The 19,190-nt window shown below is 42.7% G+C and overlaps 1 protein-coding gene across 2 annotated transcripts in view; it reads right to left on the bottom strand.

Annotated features, from left to right (window-relative positions):
* Positions 1-19,190, bottom strand: part of LOC125466639 (ephrin type-B receptor 2) — a 761,045-nt gene that overhangs the window by 90,428 nt on the left and 651,427 nt on the right. Inside the window, exons 6-9 of one of the 2 annotated variants that reach the window (XM_048561431.2) lie at positions 11,696-11,820; positions 7,414-7,576; positions 1,460-1,568; positions 534-635 (exon numbers count right to left, since the gene is read on the bottom strand). In XM_048561431.2, the coding sequence (XP_048417388.1) occupies positions 534-635; positions 1,460-1,568; positions 7,414-7,576; positions 11,696-11,820 (499 nt within the window). The remainder of the gene's footprint in view (positions 1-533; positions 636-1,459; positions 1,569-7,413; positions 7,577-11,695; positions 11,821-19,190) is intronic. The other variant, XM_048561432.2, reaches the window with a different exon arrangement.

The raw sequence follows: 19,190 nt of genomic DNA, 5'->3' as shown, positions 1-19,190 counted from the left end.
TTAATATATTCCCAATCTTCTGGTTTGCCACTAACCTTTGCCATTTTGTATGTTTTCTTTTCTTTCAATTTAATGCTATTTTTAACTTCAATGGTAAACCCATCCTTTTGAGCATCCTGGCTTGAATTCATTGAATGGCCAGTGGATTTTGTCACACCAAACCTCACTGATAAAACTTCATGTCTGGCCTTTAAAGTTATTCTTCACACAGCGTGGTATTGTTAAACTATTGAAAGTATCCTAAGACTATTTTTACATGATTCTAGGAGTGTAAGTAGTACTGTTACATTGATACTGGATCAATACCTGTCAAAACAGAGCAAGAATTGAAATGCTGGATAGAGGTAGGGAAGGAAAGGTGAAGGAGCAAACTACACGTGTCACCTGACCTGTTTGTTAAAGATTGTACACGTTGGATCGCTGGTTACACTTATGGGAAATATCCACTGGTAAACAAATTAAAATGTTTGCTTGGTAGCAATGACAAGGGAGAGACAGTGGAAAACAAAGAGCTAGGAGTTGGGAACTTAGACCTGGGAGCTTGGAAGGATGGACCTTCGAGCCGGAAGCTTGACCCTTGTTGGAACTGGAAACCTTGATCTTGAAGCTGGGAGACTGGGCAGAAGATAAGTGACCTGTAGGAGTCAGTGTTGGTAGAAAGGAGAGAGTTAAGTCCTGCAGTCTCATGGAGATGACTCTCAGGGGATTAAAAATAGGATTCAGGACATTTAAACAGTTATAAAAAGCAAATATTTTCTTTTTAATGTTCATTTCTGCTCTATATTTTTTGTGTTTGGGCTAGGAATGTGAAAATAAGAATTAGGAATTGGCCATTAAATCCATTCCACCATTCAGTTTTGCTAATTGTTGGTTAACTCTGTTGGAACAGAACACAAAATTATGCCAGTTCACTCACAATGACATACACTAATTATTCATATGTACATAATAATTTTGTCTTTCAGTTTATATGTAAAATAAATAGTGAGTATGGAGCAATGTTACCATGTGGACACTGATTCAAATTCCTTCAGTTTTGTTTGTGCTAGTATCAGGGATTCAGCACTCTGGCTGCAGTAATTCAGGACTGTGAGCCTTGTAGACCCATGGAACGAGGTAAATACTGCAAGGTCTAATTGGTTTATACAGAGAGCCAGAGAAAAAATATGATAAATTCTTAACCAAGCAACCACTATTTAATCATTGGGGTATTGCTGACAACTTGTCCGTAAACCTAGAGCAACATTGCTGAATTTGAAAAGACCTCTTAATTGAAGGTCATTCACATGAGTTTCCTTAAAAAAAATTACTTTGTTTGGATATGATAGGACACAAGCCCTTTGAAGGTGAGCATAAACATTTTTTGAGGAAACTCATTGACAGAAATGTGCTGCACAAGAGATCATGCATTTTAAAAAAACATGTATGTTTGCAAGATTGTGAAAGAATTGTTGCAAACCTGTTGCAAACGATGAGTATGACTACCACAGCGATTATGAAGACCAGCCCAGCAGCTGCTGATCCAATGATGAGAGGAAGCTTTTCCTGTAGACTAGTCTGGTATTCAGCTACAAAAAAAATAAATTGGACATTAATGGCAGGTTTAGACCAGAATGATTAGTTCTCACCCTTTTTCCCTTAAGAATCCTCAGTGCAATTTCTCTGACTCCTAAACTTATTTATCTTCCACTAGCATATGGGAATAATGTGAATGATGCCACTACTTTATACAGAAACAACTCTCATTTAGATATTATCTTTTACAACTTTAGGATTTCTTAAAGCGGTTCACATTCACTCAATTGATGAATAAATCCGAAGTGTGCTGACAAATTGCAGACCATTTGCACACACTGAGGGCTCATAAGCAGGGGGGCAATATGATATTAGCATATTATTGTAACAATATAGTGATACTATCACGTAACTACTGACCCAGGTAATTTCTCGGGGACCTGGGTTCAAATCCTCCTCATACCATATGGTGGAATTTGAATCGAATAAGTAGCTGAAATCAAGAATCTGATGGTGACTATGAAATCATTGCCGATTATCAGAAAAATCTATCCAGTTCACTAATACCCTTTAAGGAAGGAAACCTCTGTCCTTACAGAGGACGGGTCACCAGACATGAAACATTAACTCTGTTTGCTGCCAGACCTGCTGAGCTTTTCCAGCAACTTTGTTTTTGTCTCTGTTCTTACCTTGTCTGATCTACATATGACTCCAGACCCACAGCAATGGTATTGACTCTTAATTCGGGATGGGCAATTAATACTGACCTAACCAGTGATACCCACCTCCCTTGAATGAATAAAAATGAAAACCAGAAACAATTGGCAAGATCATCTATTTTACATCCAACACAAAATGATCTATGGATGCTAGCAATCTGAAATAATAACATAAAATGTTCAAAAACTTATGTAGGTAGGTCCGTGAAGAGGGAAACTGATGTAATGAGAGAGGTTTTAGCCTATAAGAATATATGGGATTCGGTGAGAGGAAGAACAGGTTAGGGAATTGGAGGCAGGCTGGGCTGGTTTCGGGATGCAGTGGGGGGAGGGGACGAGCTGGGCTGGTTTCGGGATGCAGTTGGGGGAGGGGACGAGCTGAGCTGGTTTTGTGATGCAGTGGGGGGAGGGGATGAACTGGGCTGGTTTTGTGATGCAGTGGGGGAAGGGGAGATTTTGAAGTTTGTGAAGTCCACATTGATACCATTGGGCTGCAGGGTTCCCAAGCGGAACTTCCGCCATCTGCAATCTGACCCCACCACCCGAGCCATTTTTCCATCCCCACCCTTGTCTGCCTTCCGGAGAGACCACTCTCTCCGTGACTCCCTTGTTCGCTCCACACTGCCCTCCAACCCCACCACACCCGGCACCTTCCCCTGCAACCGCAGGAAGTGCTACACTTGCCCCCACGCCTCGTCCCTCACCCCCATCCCAGGCCCCAAGACGACCTTCCATATTAAGCAGATGTTCACCTGCACATCTGCCAATGTGGTATACTGTATCCATTGTAACGGTGTGGCTTCCTCTACATTGGGGAAACCAAGCAGAGGCTTGGGGACCGCTTTGCAAAACACCTCCGCTCGGTTCGCAATAAACAACTGCACCTCCCAGTCGCTAACCATTTTAACTCCCCCTCCCATTCTTTCGACGACATGTCCATCCTGGGCCTCCTGCAGTGACACAATGATGCCACCCGGAGGTTCCAAGAACAGCAACTCATATTTCACTTGGGAACCCTGCAGCCCAATGGTATCAATGTGGACTTCACAAGCTTCAAAATCTCCCCTTCCCCCACTGCATCCCAAAACCAGCCCAGCTCGTCCCCTCCCCCGACTGCATCACAAAACCGGCCCAAGTCGTCCGCTCCCCGCCACTGCATCCCAAAACAAGCTCAGCCTGTCTCCGCTTCCCTAGCCTGTTCTTCCTCTCACCCATCCCTTCCTCCCACCTCAAGCCGCACCTCCATTTCCTCCCTACTACCTCATCCCACCTCCTTGACCTGCCCGTCTTCCCCGGACTGACCTATCCCCTCCCTACCTCCCCACCTATACTCTCCTCTCCACCTATCTTCTTTTCTCTCCATCTTCGGTCCACCTCCCCCTCTCTCCCTATTTATTCCAGAACCCTCTTCCCATCCCCCTCTCTGATGAAGGGTCTAGGCCCAAACCGTCAGCTTTTGTGCTCCTGAGATGCTGCTTGGCCTGCTGTGTTCATCCAGCTTCATACTTTGTTATCATAGACACAGGGGGATTGTGCAAACTCCGTACAGACAGTCACCCAAGGCTAGAATTGAAGCCAGGTCCTGGTGCTGTGAGGCAGCAGTGCTAACCACTGAGCCACTAACTGTACTGCTAGAATCTATTATAAAAGATGTGATAACAGAACACTTGGAAAGCATTAATGATATTTTGACTAAGTCAGCATGGGTTTATGAAAAAAAAACATGCTTAATTAGTTAACTGGAGCTTTACGACTATACGATGCCTTGACAGATATGCAGTAAATGGTTGAATGTTGACGAGGACCAACATACTGAAGGATCTAAGTGTGCAGATCCACAGTTACCTGAAAGTGTCAACACAAGTAGATAGGATGATCAAGAAGACATTTAGCATGCTTGCCTTCATCAGTCAGGGCACTGACTGTAAAAATTGGCAAGTCATATTGCAGCTTATAAAACTTTAGTTTGGCCACATTTGGAATACTCTGTGCAGTTCTGGTCAGCACACATGTAGGCTTGGGAGCTGGTTGGCCGGGAATGAGCCTTTTTTGGAGGTGTCAACTATGAGGAGAGATTGGTTTAACCACTTGAACATTAAAGGATGAAGGGCGACCAAGAAGTTTAGAGAATTATGAGAGGCACAGACAGAACAGATAGTTGGAGTCTTTTTTCCGGGCAGAGATATCAATTACTGGGGGAGCTAGGAGGAACTGCAGATGCTGGAGAATCTGAGATAACAAAGTGGAGAGGTGGATGAGCACAGCAGGTCAAGCAGCATCAGGAAGGCTGGCGTTTCGGGCCTGGACCCTTCTTCCGAAATCTTTCTGAAGGGAGGTTTAGGCCTGAAACATCAGCCTTCCTGCTCCTCTGATGCTGCTTGGCCTGCTGTGCTCATCCAGCTCTATACCCTGTTATCTCAATTACTGGGGAACACAGGTTGAAGTAAGAGGGGGTAAGTTGAAAGGAAATGTGAGAGGCAGATATTTAACACTGATGGTAAAGTATCTGGAATGTGATGATGCACGGTTAGAATACTAGATTGGTAGCAACCTTGACCCAATAATCATTAAGCATACACCAACAAATGAGGTCAGATCCTCATGAAAGCTGAAAGAACTGCAGCTGCTGTAAATCAGGAACAAAAACAGAAGTTGCTGGAAAAGTTCAGCAGGTCTGAAGAAGGGTGACTGGACCCGAAACGTTAACTCTGATTTTTTTCTTCACAGGTGCTGCCAGACCTGCTGAGCTTTTCCAGCAACTTCTGTTTTTGTTATGAAGATGATCTCGCATCCAAAGAAAGATCCAAGCAGTTACGAAGCTTGAAAGGACAGTTATATTAGCTATGCACTAAATTTAAAAGCCAAACTAATGGCATTTATGATGTATTGGATCTAACAGGTGAAATACAGTACAAGTAAAGAGGTTCAGATGAGAAATAAAACATATAATAAAGTAAATGGAGGCTGACAACAGGTGACCATATAGAGGTTTATAAAAACATAATGACAAAGATAAGGTGAATAGTGAAGGTCTTTTTCCCAGGGTAGGGGTGTCCAAAACTTGAGGGCACAGGTATGAGGTGAGAGGAGAAAGACTTAAAAGGGACCTGAGGAGCAAATTTTTAATGACAGGGTGGTGAGTGTATGGAATCAGCTGTCACAGAAGGTATTGAAGGTACAATTACAACATTTAAAATGCATCTGGATGGATAAATGAATAGGAAAGGTTTACAGGAATATGGGCCAAATAGGACTGGATGAGTTCTGGATATTTGGTGGTGCAGACGGGTTGGACCGAAAGGTCTGTTTCCCTACTGAATAACTCTGTGACTATAAATGTGGAGAAATACATACTCCAGTTTCCAGCTCTAGATTGTCCAAAAGACATAAAATGAATCTTGATGGGTAAAAAAGGAATGAAAAGTATGGTCTCTTTTCCTGAGAAGCCAAGAAAGTAAAAATGGTAATGAAAAGTAAACTAGGTGTGGAAACATTGACACTAGTTGAAAGAACAAAAAATGGGATATAACTTGCCAAACATTTTGTGGGAGATCCTACTCAAGTTGCATTCTGAAAGAAGTTTACCCATGGATTGCTATGTTTTTTGTGTCATAAAGCACATTTCACAAAGAGTGTACAGTTACTAAGAAACCATTAAGGATTGACCTCACAAATATAAATAAACGTTGGAGAAAAGAAAGCGATTAATGCGATAAATGAAATTGATTGCGATTGATGCAAGTCTCAATTGTCAGATAGCTTTACAGAAAGAAATGCCTGCTCAGAGACATTTTTGGAGATTCTGGTAATGGGATGTCTTGCATTATGATGAGCTATACAGAAAATAAGAAAAAAAATTCTTTGATTTATTTTGTAAAGTCCTTCTTCCATTTTCAGAAATATTGCTACTTATTACCTTGGCTGATCAGCTGGCTTTCAGCTTGTTGAGGTAGCGTTTCCAACAGAATCCTGTCTGAAAGCAGTTTCTGAAGTTTAAAGACCTCCTTTAAAGACAGCTAGTGCGTTGATTACACACACTTGTTCTGTCAAGTTAAGGGGAGACAATGGCCTAGTGGTATTATCGTTGGACTGTTAATCCAGAGAACCAGATAATGTTCCTGGGTTCGAATCACACAATAGCAGATGGTGGAATTTGAATTCAATAAATACCTGGAATTAAGAATCTAATGACGAATCAATTGTTGATTGTTGTAAAACCCCATCTGGCTCACTCAGAGATCGTAAGAATTGCCAATGCTGGAATCAGAGATAACACAATGTGGAGCTCCTCCTGCTGTTCCTCCAGCTCCACACTGTGTAACCCGTCTGGTTCACTAAAGTCCTTACCTGGTCTAGCCTATATGTGACTCCAGATCCACAGCAATGTGGTTGACTCTTAACTGTCCTCTGGGCAATTAAGGATAGGCACTAAGTGCCGCCTCGCCAGTGATGCCCTCATTCCGTGAATGAATAAAAAATATTTAGGTGAGAGGCTGTCATAATAGAAAAAGTCAATGGAATCCATTTCACATTCATCTAATGATGGTGCTTTTGTCCGTGGGGAAACAGAAAGTCAAATCTGCCGGCATGTTGTAAGTGTTTGCTGAAGTCCCATTCTTAAACAAAAGGATGTGTGAATTACCAACACTGCTGAGAATGTCCATATTTAAAATACGAAGTGAAAATGCTGAAAAAACTCAGCAGGTTTGCCATCATCTGTCAGGAGAAGAAACAGAGTTAATGTTTCAAGTGCAACATGAATCTTCTTCAGTACTTGGTGTTCTGAATTCATCATACTGTTCTCCAGATGAATAGTGACTGAAAATTCAAATTCCAAATTCCTTGTGACAATGGTACTTTGTGACTGACATTCCTAAAACATTAAGGATGGAAAATTTAGCTCAAAATTAAAACAACAAATGTAATGAACTTCTTAATAATTGCTCTAAATACATCATTACCAAAAACAGAGCGTGGTTCTTCCTAATTAGATATTGTTGCACTTCCATGATAAACTGGATTGAAGCCTTATAGAATGAGGATACTTCAGGATTGATTATGTGCACTGTGGCATTGGAAACTGGACATTTGCAAAATATTTTTGTCAAGATAGTTTGGTTTTGAAATCATGAATAAAACCCACTTGGTATCATTTTTCATTTTGTGTGTGCCTGTTTACCTTCTGTCATTGTCTGAAAATACATCTTTCCACTGTATTGGCCAAAACCGGCCACTGTCCGTGCTCGCACTTGGAAAACATAGATGGTGCCAGCGCGGAGGCTGCGGATGGTGGCTGTGTTTGTCTGGCTCTTCACAGTTGAAGAATTGTGCTCACTTTGATCCTATACACACAAGACAAGGGAAGAAGTACTTCTCAGTTTGGCACTTGGTAATGAAACATTTATGATGATTGTCACGATCCAATCCTCATTTCGTCTTGTAATTTAAATAGTAATTCACCGGCGTTAAAGTGGAAGCTGGAGAAGCTCCTCCAATGCGGAACCAACGTGAGAATTTTAGATGATATTCGGCCTTCCAGCATTACTCTAAGGTGGCATTGCTTAGCAGACTGTTTCAAAAGTTATTATTGGGAGTAGCATTAATTCATTTCAAATTAATGAATGACAGATTAATTAAAATACAATAAAGTTAACAGGACAGATGATGCGTTGCAACTGCAGGATTTGGATAACCCTGGGCACCAGGTAAAACAAGTCAATGCTAAGTGTTTGTGGTTCAAGGAACTTTGTCTCAATATCGGAGCGGCACGGTGGCTCAGTGATTAGCACTGCAGCCTCACAGCACCAAGAACCCAGGTTCAATTCCAGCCTCGGGTGACTGTCTGTGTGTCCCTGTATCTGCGTGGGTTTCCTCCGGGTACTTCGGTTTCCTCCCACAATCCAAAGATGTGCAGGCTAGGTGGATCGGCCATGCTACATTGCCCATAGTGTTCAGGGGTGTGTGGGTTATAGGGGAATGGGTCTGGGTGGAATGTTTCAAGGGGCAGTGTGGACTTGTTGGGCTGAAGGGCCTTTTCCACAGTGTAGGGAATCGAATCGAATCAAATCTAATCTCATCTAATCTACAAGCCAAAGGACAAAGTGCAGATACTGTGGTGCAGCAGGAAGTGGGCAAGTTAACCAGACTTTATTCCGGGCAGTGGGCATAAACCTAAGGAATAAGGTCTTCTGATTTGGTTAGGACAGGAAGCATCGGTGAGGGGGATTGATGCTTCTCTGGAATAAAGTGATGGAGCCTGGAAGGCTACGTTGCCCACCTACTGTCAGGTGTCAGGACATCTGCTTGGGCCTGGAGAGGAATATGCAGTGGGAAGGAGATGATGTCATAATTACGATCCATGTAGTTACCAACAACAAAGGCAGGTCAAAGAAGGAGGTTCTGCACAGTCAGTATGAGGAGGTGGGCAACAAATTAACAAAGAATTCGCTTCAAAGGCTCTGGATTCTAAATCTGTCTTCCAATTGGAATCACAAGAATATAGGCAGAGAACAAACAAAATTAGAAACTTATGAAAAATGAGCTGAAGTAGACCCTTCAAGCCTCCTCTATCATTTATGGCTGATCTTCCAACTCAGTACCCTGTACCTGCTTTCTCTCCATACCCTTTCATCCCTTCAGATCTCAGTTTGACATCTTGGAAAACTGAATGCGTAGCTCAAAGGTTGGTGTGGGAGAAAAGTTACAACTGAAGGATAGCAAGCCAAACCAAATCAGCCTCACTAACACTATAATTGAAACACATTAAAACATTCAATGACCCTCAAAATTGCTCAATGGTTACATGACCTTATAAATAACTTGGACACTAAGTTTATAAATTGAATAAAAATGAGCAATTAGCTATTAAGGATATAACTTTAGTTGAACACGGATAATCTAAAGGCAAGCTAATTAATATCTATGATCAAAACTCAACCTTCCTTGAAAATAAATCCCTACTCACACAGATAGACTGTGGACTTCCCCTGATGGGCTGTTATCTTTCTATCAGTCTCCCATACAGGGCTTTACAAATGCCTTGCTGTAGTCCAAGTAGACTACATCAAAGTTGTTTTTGGACTTCTATGGCTGGGTTTCATTACAGCTTTTTAATACAAATGAACTGTTAACTGCCTAAATCTCGAAATCAATATTGTAAAACCTCATTAAAATGCAATGTTCAAGATTTCTCAGCTCCACAGTTCCAAGCTGCCAAGTGAAACTCTTAGAATGACTAGCAATGTCACCCACTTCTTAATACACAAAATAAAACAGTGAAAAATTAAAGCTCATTACTACTGAAACTGGAAATAAATTTAGTGCAATCTAATGGTCGATGCTGAAATATGGCTGGTGGATGAAATAGGACCTGAATACTTACACGTACAGAACAGTTTGGAAGGACAGGAACCAAAGAAGAGGCAAAGGGATGATTCTATTAATTAATAATGTTATTAGCACAACAGAAAGAATGACTTAAAGTTCTTGAGTAGATTTGTAGCTTGGGTCGGAGATGCGGTGGTTGGGTCGCTTGCTGAGCTGGTTCATTAGTTTGCAGATATTTCATTACCCTGATGGGTAACATCATCAGTGCAGCCTCTACTGAAGCATTGTTGGCTAACATCTGCAAACTAATGAGCCAGCTCGGTGAGCAAACCGACCATGGAATGACTTAAGTTCAAGAAACCAGAATGTAGGAACAGTTTGGTCTGTGATAAGAAATACTAAAAACAAAAATTCATGGTATGATTGAATTTTACACTCAGTTTGATGATGAATATGTCCAAGCCTTGTATTTTAAATTTAAATAAGGGCCAGTATGAGGACATAAAAATAGAACTTCGCTAAAGTGTGTTGTAAATTATGTTCCAGGATCAATGAATAGAGATGTGGAATGGTAGACATTTCATGTGATATTTCAGAATATAGAATAGATTCAGCCAAAAGAAAGACAGTTTCCCAGGAGGATCCACCATCTGTCATAACATAAAGATAGAATAAAACTTGAAGAAAATGTATATAATTGCATGAAGATAGGTGGCAGGTCAGAATATTTAATGGAACATAAAAAGAGCAGAGATGAGTGGGAGCCCTTCAAGAAATGTAGGGTAGACATTCTTCCAAGGTGTATAAGTGGGGGCAGTTTAAAAAAAATGAGAAAAAGCTAACTAAAAATGAAAATGGATAGTAAGATTTTGTATAGATTATTAAAACAGAAAAAAGTTAACAATGTAAACAGTGGACTTATAAAAAGTGAATCTGGGGAATCAATAGTGAAAAATTAACAAATGGGCGATGAACTGGACAGGTATTTTATGTCTGGACCCTTCTTCAGAAATGTCAGCTCTCCTGCTTCTCTCTTGCTGCCTGGACTGCTGTGATCCTCCAGCTTCATAGCATGTTATCTTAGACTCCAGCATCAGCAGTTGCCACTATCTCTGAGGCATTTTATGTCAGTGTTTGCCATTGAGGATACAAGCAACATCCGATAAACAGCTGTAGGTTAGGATAAGGAAAGGAGGAAGGAACTCATGAAAACTACAATTACAGGGAAAGTGGGAATGAGCAAATTATTAGAACTGCAGGCTTACAGATCCCCAGGTCTTGGTGGAATTCACCAGGGTCTTAAAGATAGATGGTCTGGTTTTAATTTCCTAAAATTCCCTGGGTTCAAGGAAGATTCCATTAAATTGGAAAATAGTATATGCAATTCCTTTATTCAAAAAGGGAGGGAGCATAAAGCAGAAAAGACGCAGGCAAGTTAGTTTATCATCTCTGCAAAGGGAACTCATGTTTAACTGATCGACTGAAGTTCTGTGCCTAAACAACATGCACAAAAGGAGAAAGGGAACTGGTGGATATGTTGCTTCTGGATTTTCAGAAGGCATTTAATGAGATGCCACATCAAAGATAATTCCAGAAAATAAAAGCTCCTGCTGTAGGGGTTTATATATTGGCATGGACTGAAGGTTGGCTCGCTAACTGGAACCAGAGATTAAGCAAAATGAAAATTTTCTGGGTGGCAGAACATAGCAAATGGTGTGCCACAAGAATTAGTGCTGGGGCCTCAACTTTTTACAATTTTGACAAACAAATTGGATGAAGGGACACAAGATGCAGTTGCCACATTTTGTGATGGCACACTGATACATTGCAAAGTAAGCTGTGAAAAGGATATAAGCAAGTTACAAAAGGATGCAAATAGTTTAAGAAAGTAGCCAAATATCTGAAAATCACAATATTGTATGGGAATATGTGAACTTTCCCATTTTGGCAGGGAGAATGAAAAAGAATTATATATAAATTGTCCTTTAGTACTGTATTGGAGTGGGTCTTGATTGCACCACTTTCTGACTCAGAGAGAAGATGTGATCAACTGAGCCACAATTGAAACGATGTTTAAATTCAACTCTTTTAGGAATTTTCATTTTAACTTTCACTATCAATTCAAGGTTACATACCTTTTCATAATATTGGAGTTCATAATCTAGGATCACTCCATTGGGCTGGTCAGGCTGAGACCAAGATAATGTAACACTGTCCACTGTACGACTCACTTGGTGTATAAATGACACTGCAGATGGAGCTGTAACAGAAAGTGAAGACTTGATCAAACCACCTAAAGGCTGAATCATCCTGACATACCTGACCACACAGCAACAGATACACATACACTTGCATGCATACAACCATACAGTCACATGTCAGCACATACACACACATATGCGCAAAGTTAAACTTTCATTCAGTCAAACTTTCATTCAGTCACAAAAATGGATGACAGTTAAAATAAGTGTTTTATTTATGGCATTCATTTTTATGGTGCATAGGTTCTTGGAACCTGTCTCCAAAGTGAGTCAATTAAATAGAATGGTTCAGATATGCTATTAATGACATTGTCATTAACAAGTATTTTCTCAGGAAACAAGCATCCATGACAACTCAATGGCTTTAGTAAAGGAAATTTGAGGGGATTTTTGCACCAGATTCTCAGAAATGTAGTTGCTTTCAAATTAGAACTTCATAATTTGCATTTAGGCAGTAAGTATTTCACAGAGCAAGTGTAAAAAATAATGCAGATACTGGGAATCTGACAAAAAACAAAACTCTGATGTAATTTTCAATTATATAGCATCAATATACTATTTTGCTATCCACAGATTCTCTTGAAATATGAGTATTCTTTTCAACAATTCCGACTTGCTCCATTGTGACAACTGGTTGGTCTTCATTCTTTTCTAGAATTAAAATTTCAATGTAAATAAAAGGAATCAGATAAAATGGAAGTCAGCAGTTACATCTAAACATTTGTTGATAATATTTGACCTAATCCAATATCATTCATATTTTTACACTTATACAAGATAGTGGTGTCACTTGATTAGCAATGTGGCACATACCTAATTGCATCTTAAAACATGGTAACGGGCCACCTTCTTGAACCATTGCACTGACTGAATATTATTTTACATGCCAAACAATGGAATCATAAACTGACAGAGACAGAACATAGAACGTGGAACGCAGAACAATACAGCACAGAACAGGCCCTTCGGCCCTCGATGTTGCACTGACCTGTGAAATAATCTGAGCCCATCCCCCTACACTATCCCATCATCATCCATCTGCTTATCCAAGGGCTGTTTAAACGTCCCTAATGTGGCTGAGTTAGCTACATTGTCAGGCAGGGCATTCTACGCCCTTACCACTCTCTGAGTAAAGAACCTGCCTCTGACGTCTGTCTTAAATCTATCGCCCTTCAATTTGTAGCTATGCCGTCTCGTACAAGCTGACGTCATCACCCTCGGAAAAAAGACTCTCACTGTCCACCCTATCTAATCCTCTGATCATCTTGTATGTCTCTATTAAATCCCCTCTTAACCTTCTTCTCTCCAATAAGAACAGACCCAAGTCCCTCAGCCTTTCTTCATACGGCCCGCGCTCCAGACCAGGCAACATCCTGGTAAATCTCCTCTGCACTTTTTCCAATGCTTCCACATCCTTCCTGTAATGGGGCGACCAGAACTGCACACAATATTCCAAGTGAGGCCACACTAGCGTTTTGTACAGTTGCAGCATGACATCACGGCTCCAGAACTCGGCCCTCTACAATTAAAACATAACACACCGTAAGCCTGCTGAAAAGCACTATCAACCTTGGGGGGGACCTTTCAGGGATCTATGTACATGGACACCAAGATCCCTCTGCACATCCACACTACCAAGAATCTTGCCACTGACCGAGTATTCTGCCTTCCTACTATTCCTCCCAAAGTGAATCACCTCACATTTATCAGCATTGAACTCCATTTGCCACCTTTCAGCCCAATTCTGCAGTTTATCCAGTCTCCCTGCAACCTGCAACATTCTTCCACACTCTCCACCACTCCACTGACTTTAGTGTCATCTGCAAACTTACTCACCCATCCACCTCTGCTTGCGTCCACGTCATTTATAAAAGTGACAAACAGCAGTGGTCCCAAAACAAATCCTTGAGGAACGCCACCAGTAACCGGACTCCAGGCTGAATATTTTCCATCAACTACCACTCATTGTCTTCTTACTGAAAGCCAGTTTCTAATCCAAACTGCTAAATCTCCCTCAATCCCATGCCTCTGTATTTTCTCCAATAGTCTACCATGTGGAACCTTATCAAAGGCTTTACTGAAGTCCATGTACACCACGTCAATTGCCCTACCTTCATCCACAAGCTTGGCTACCGTCTCAAAAAACTCAATGAGGTTTGAGAGACACAACCTGCCCTTGATGAATCCATGTTGACTATCTCCAACCAAATTGTTGCCTGCTAGATGATTATAAATCCTATCTCTTACAATCCTTTCCAAACCTTTTCCTGGAACAGACGTAAGGCTCACTGGTCTACAATTACCTGGGTCATCTCTCCTGCTCTTCTTGAACAAGGGCACAACATTTGCAATCCTCCAGTCCTCTGGTACTAAACCTGTAGACAATGAAGACTTAAAGATCAAGGCCAAAGACTCCGCCACCTCCTCCGTAGCTTCCCAGACAATCCTCGGAAAAAATCCCATCTGGCCCAGGGAATTTATCTACCATTACACCTTCTAGAATTGATAACACCTCCTCCTTACTAACCTCAATTCTTTCAATTCTAGAAGCCCGTAACTCAGTCTTTTCCTCTACAATATTCTCCTTTTCCTGAGTGAAAACAGATGAGAAATATTCGTTTAGGACCTCTCCGATCTCCACAGGGTCCACACACAACTTCTCACTTCTGTCTTTGACTGGCCCTATTCCTATCCTAGTCATCCTCTTATTCCTCACATACCTATAGAAAGCTTTAGGGTTCTCCTTTATTCTACCTGCTAATGTCTGCTCATGTCCCCTCCTTGATCTTCTTAACTGTCTCTTTAAATCCTTCCTAGCTAATCTGTAACTCTCCATCGCCTCATCTGAACCATCTCGTCTCATCATCACATAAGCCTCCCTCTTCCGCTTAACAAGAGATACAATTTCTTTAGTAAACCACGGTTCCCTTGCCTTATCACTTCCTCCCTGCCTGACAGGGACATACCTATCGAGGACACACAATATCTTTTCCTTAAACCAGGTCCACATTTCAATTGTACCCATCCCCTGCATTTTGCTAACCCTTTCTATGCCTCCTAAGTCTTGCCTAATTGCATTATAATTGCCCTTCCCCCATCTATAACTCTTGCCCTACGGCATGTTCCTATCCCTTTCCATCGCTAAATTAAACGTAACCGAATTATGGTCACTCTCTCCAAAGTGCTCACCTACCACGAAATCAAACACCTGGCCTTGTTCGTTACCAGTACCAGATCCAGTGTGGCCTTGCCTCTTGTTGGCCCTTTGACATACTGTGTCAGGAAACCGTCCTGCACACATTGGACAAGATAGTAGGGGTCATGGGAACTGCAGGTGCTGGAGAATCCGAGATAACAAAGTGTGGAGCTGGACGAACACAGCAGACCAAGCAGCATCTCAGGAGCACAAAAGCTGACCTTTCGGGCCTAGACCCTTAATCAGAAAAGAGATAGTAGGAACTGCCAATGCTGGAAAATGTGAGATAGCAAGCTGTAGAGTTGGATGAACACAGCAGGCCAAGCAGCATCAGAGGAGCAGGAAAGCTGACATTTCAGGTCTGGACCATTCTTCAGAAAGAAGGGTCCAGACCCGAAACGTCAGCTTCCCAGCTCCTCTGATGCTGCTTGGCCTGTTGTAATCATGAATTGAGGTGGGATTGCACAGCAGATTTTATTTAGTGATAAAGATGCCATGGCCTCAACTCAAAATTGTTTTGCTGTAATTTTGGCAGTTCATGACAAAGAGAAGGAGCACACAGCAGATAACAAAGAACTAAACAATATAACAGCACAGGAACAGGCCCTTCGGCCCTCCAAGCCTGCGCCGATCAAGATCCTCTGTCTAACCTGTCATCTATTTTCTAAGGGTCTGTGTCGTTTTTCTCCCCGCCCATCCATGTACCTGTCCAGATGCATCTTAAAAGACGCTAACATGTCTGCGTCTACCACTTCCACTGGCAACGCGTTCCAAGCACCCACCACCGTCTGCATAAAGAACTTTCCATGCATATCTCCCTTAAACTTTCGTTCTCTCACTTTGAACTCATGATCCCTAGTAATTGAATCCCCCACTCTGGGAAAAAGCTTCTTGCTATCCACCCTGTCTATACCCCTCATGATTTTGTAGACCTCAATGAGGTCCCCCCTCAATCTCCATCTTTCTCTTGAAAATAATCCTAATCTATTCAACCTCTTCATAGCTAGCACCTCCATACCAGGCAACATCCTGGTGAACCTCCTCTGCACCCTCTCCAAAGCGTCCACGTCCTTTTGGTAATGTGGCGACCAGAACTGTACGCATTACTCTAAATATGGCAGAACCAAAGTCTTATACAACTGTAACATGACCTGCCAACTCTTGTACTCAATACCCTGTCCTATGAAGGAAAGCATACCATATGCCTTCTTGACTACCCTATTGACCTGCACTGCCACCTTCAAGGAACAATGGACCTGAACACCCAGATCTCTCTGTTCATCAATTTTCCCTTGGACTTTTCCATTTACTACATAGTTCGCCCTTGAATTTGATCTTCCAAAATGCATCACCTCACATTTGCCCGGATTGAACTCCATCTGCCATTTATATACTCAACTCTCCAGTCTATCTCTATTCTGGTGTAATCTCTGATAGTCCCCTTCACTATCTGCTACTCCACCATTCTTGTGTCATCTGCAAAGTTACTGATCAGACCACCTACACCTTCCTCCAAATCATTTACATATATCACAAACAGCAGTGGTTCCAGCACAGATCCCTGTGGAACACCACTAGTCATAGGTCTCCAATTTGAGAAACTCCCTTCTACTACTACTCTCTGTTTCCTGTTGCCTAGCCAGCTTTTTTATCCATCTAGCTAGCACACCCTAGATCCCATGTGACTTCATTTTCTCCATCAGCCTGCTATGGGGAACCTTATCAAATGCTTTACTGAAGTCCATGTATATGACATCTGCAGCCTTTCCCTCATCAATCAACTTTGTCACGTCCTCAAAGAATTCTATTAAGTTGGTAAGGCATGACCTTCCCTGCACAAAACCATGCTGCCTATCACTAATAAGCCCATTTTCTTCCAAATGTAAATAGATCCTATCCCTCAGTATCTTCTCCAGCAGCTTCCCTACCACTGACGTCAAGCTCACCGGTCCATAATTACCTGGATTATCCTTGCTACCCTTCTTAAACAAGGGAACAACATTAGCAAGTCTCCAGTCCTCTGGGACCTCACCCATGTCTAAGGATGCTGCAAAGATATCTGTTAAGGCCCTGGTTATTTCCTCTCTCAGTTCCCTCAATAACCTGGGATAGATCCCATCCGGACCTTGCAGAAAGCTAGCTACAGAGATGCAGAGTTCTCAGTTTGGATTCCCCTTTCCTGAGGTCAGTCTGAATCCAGTATAAGTAAATCCAGAAATTTAGTCCCAGCTAATATTAAGCAAGATATGTAATCAAACATACTGAAGTATTCACACAGTCAGCTAACTACAAAGTAAAATGCACCTAATATCCAAGTGTTGAAATAGTACTGAAGTTGTATTATAATAGAAAAAAAACACATTAAGAAAATTAAACTAAATTTTCCAGGCTAGAACACAGTGGTTATTACTTAGTACATTAATAAAAAGATCATAAAATCCCTACAGTGTGAAAACAGGCCCTTCAGTCCCACAAATTCACACTGACCCTCATAGCATCTCACCCAGACCTATCCCCTTGAACCCATCTAATCTACACATCCCTGAACACTATGGACAATTTAGCATGGCCAATCCACCTAGCCTTGCGCATATTTGGAGTGTGGGAAGAAAGTGAAGCACCCGGGGTAAACCCTCAACAACTTCTCTTTCGATTCCTCCCACTTCCTACAGACTAAGGGGGTGGCCATAGGTACCCACATGGGCCCAAGCTATGCCTGCCTCTCTGTAGGTTACGTGGAACGGTCCCTCTTACGTACCTACACTGGCCCCAAACCCCACCTCTTCCTCCGTTACATTGATGACTGTATCGGCGCCGCCTCTTGCTCCCAAGAGGAGCTCGAACACTTCATCCACTTCACCAACACCTTCCACCCCAACCTCACGTTCACCTGAGCCATCTCCAACACATCCCTCACCTTCCTGGACCTCTCTGTGTCCATCTCAGGCAACCAGCTAGAAACTGATGTCCATTTCAAGCCCACCGACTCCCACAGCTACCTAGCATACACCTCCTCCCACCCACTCTCCTGCAAAAATTCCATCCCCTATTCCCAATTCCTTCACCTCTGCTGCATCTACTCCCAGGATGAGGCATTCCACTCCTGCACATCCCAGATGTCCGCGTTCTTAAAGGACCACAACTCCCCCCTGCAGTGGTCGAGAAAACCCTTGACTGTGTCTCCCGCATTTCCTGCAACACATCCCTCACATCCTGCTCTCGCAATAACCGCCCAAAGAGAATCCCCCTAGTCCTCACATACCAGCCCACCAACCTCCGGATAAAATGTATCATCCTCTGACACTTCCGCCATCTACAATCCAACCCCACAACCCAAGACATTTTTCCATCCCCACCCTTGTCTGCCTTCTGGAGATACCACTCTCTCTGTTACTCACTTGTCTGCTCCACACTTCCCTCCAACCCCACCACACCCGGCACCTTCCCCTGCAACTGCAGGAAGTGTTACACTTGCCCCCACACCTCATCCCTCCTCCCATTCCAGGCCCCAAGATGACTTTCCATATCAAGCAGATGTGGTATACTGTATCCACTGTACCTGTTGTGGCTTCCTCTACATTGGGGAAACCAAGCGGAGGTTTGGGGACTGCTTTGCAGAACACCTCCATTCGATTCGCAATAAACAACTGCACTTCTCAGTCGCGAACCATTTTAACTCCCCCTCCCATTCCTCAGACGACATGTCCATCATGGGCCTCCTGCAGTGCCACAATGATGCCACCCGAAGGTTGCATGAACAGCAACTCATATTCCGCTTGAGAACCCTGCAGCCCAATGGTATCAATGTGGACTTCACAAGCTTCAAAATCTCCCCTTCCTCCACTGCATTACAAAACCAACCAGCTCGTCCCCTCCTCCCACTACATCCCAAAACCAGCCCACCTCGTCCCCGCCTCCCTAACCTGTTCTTCCTCTCACCTATCCCCTCCTCCCACCTCAAGCCGCACCTCCATTTCCCACCTACTAACCTGATCCCGCCTCCTCGACCTGTGCGTTCTCCCCGGACTGACCTATCCCCTCCCTACCTCCCCACCTATACTCTCCTCTCCACCTATCTTCTCCTCTATCCATCTTCGGTCCACCTCCCCCTTTCTCCCTATTTACTTCAGAACCCTCTCCCCTTCCCCCTCTCTGACGAAGGGTCTAGGCCCG

Source organism: Stegostoma tigrinum, chromosome 28 (assembly GCF_030684315.1).
Source record: "Stegostoma tigrinum isolate sSteTig4 chromosome 28, sSteTig4.hap1, whole genome shotgun sequence".
Classification (NCBI taxonomy): Eukaryota; Metazoa; Chordata; class Chondrichthyes; order Orectolobiformes; family Stegostomatidae; genus Stegostoma; species Stegostoma tigrinum.
Note: the sequence above shows the minus strand (reverse complement) of the source record. Positions and strands in the feature narration are given on the sequence as shown.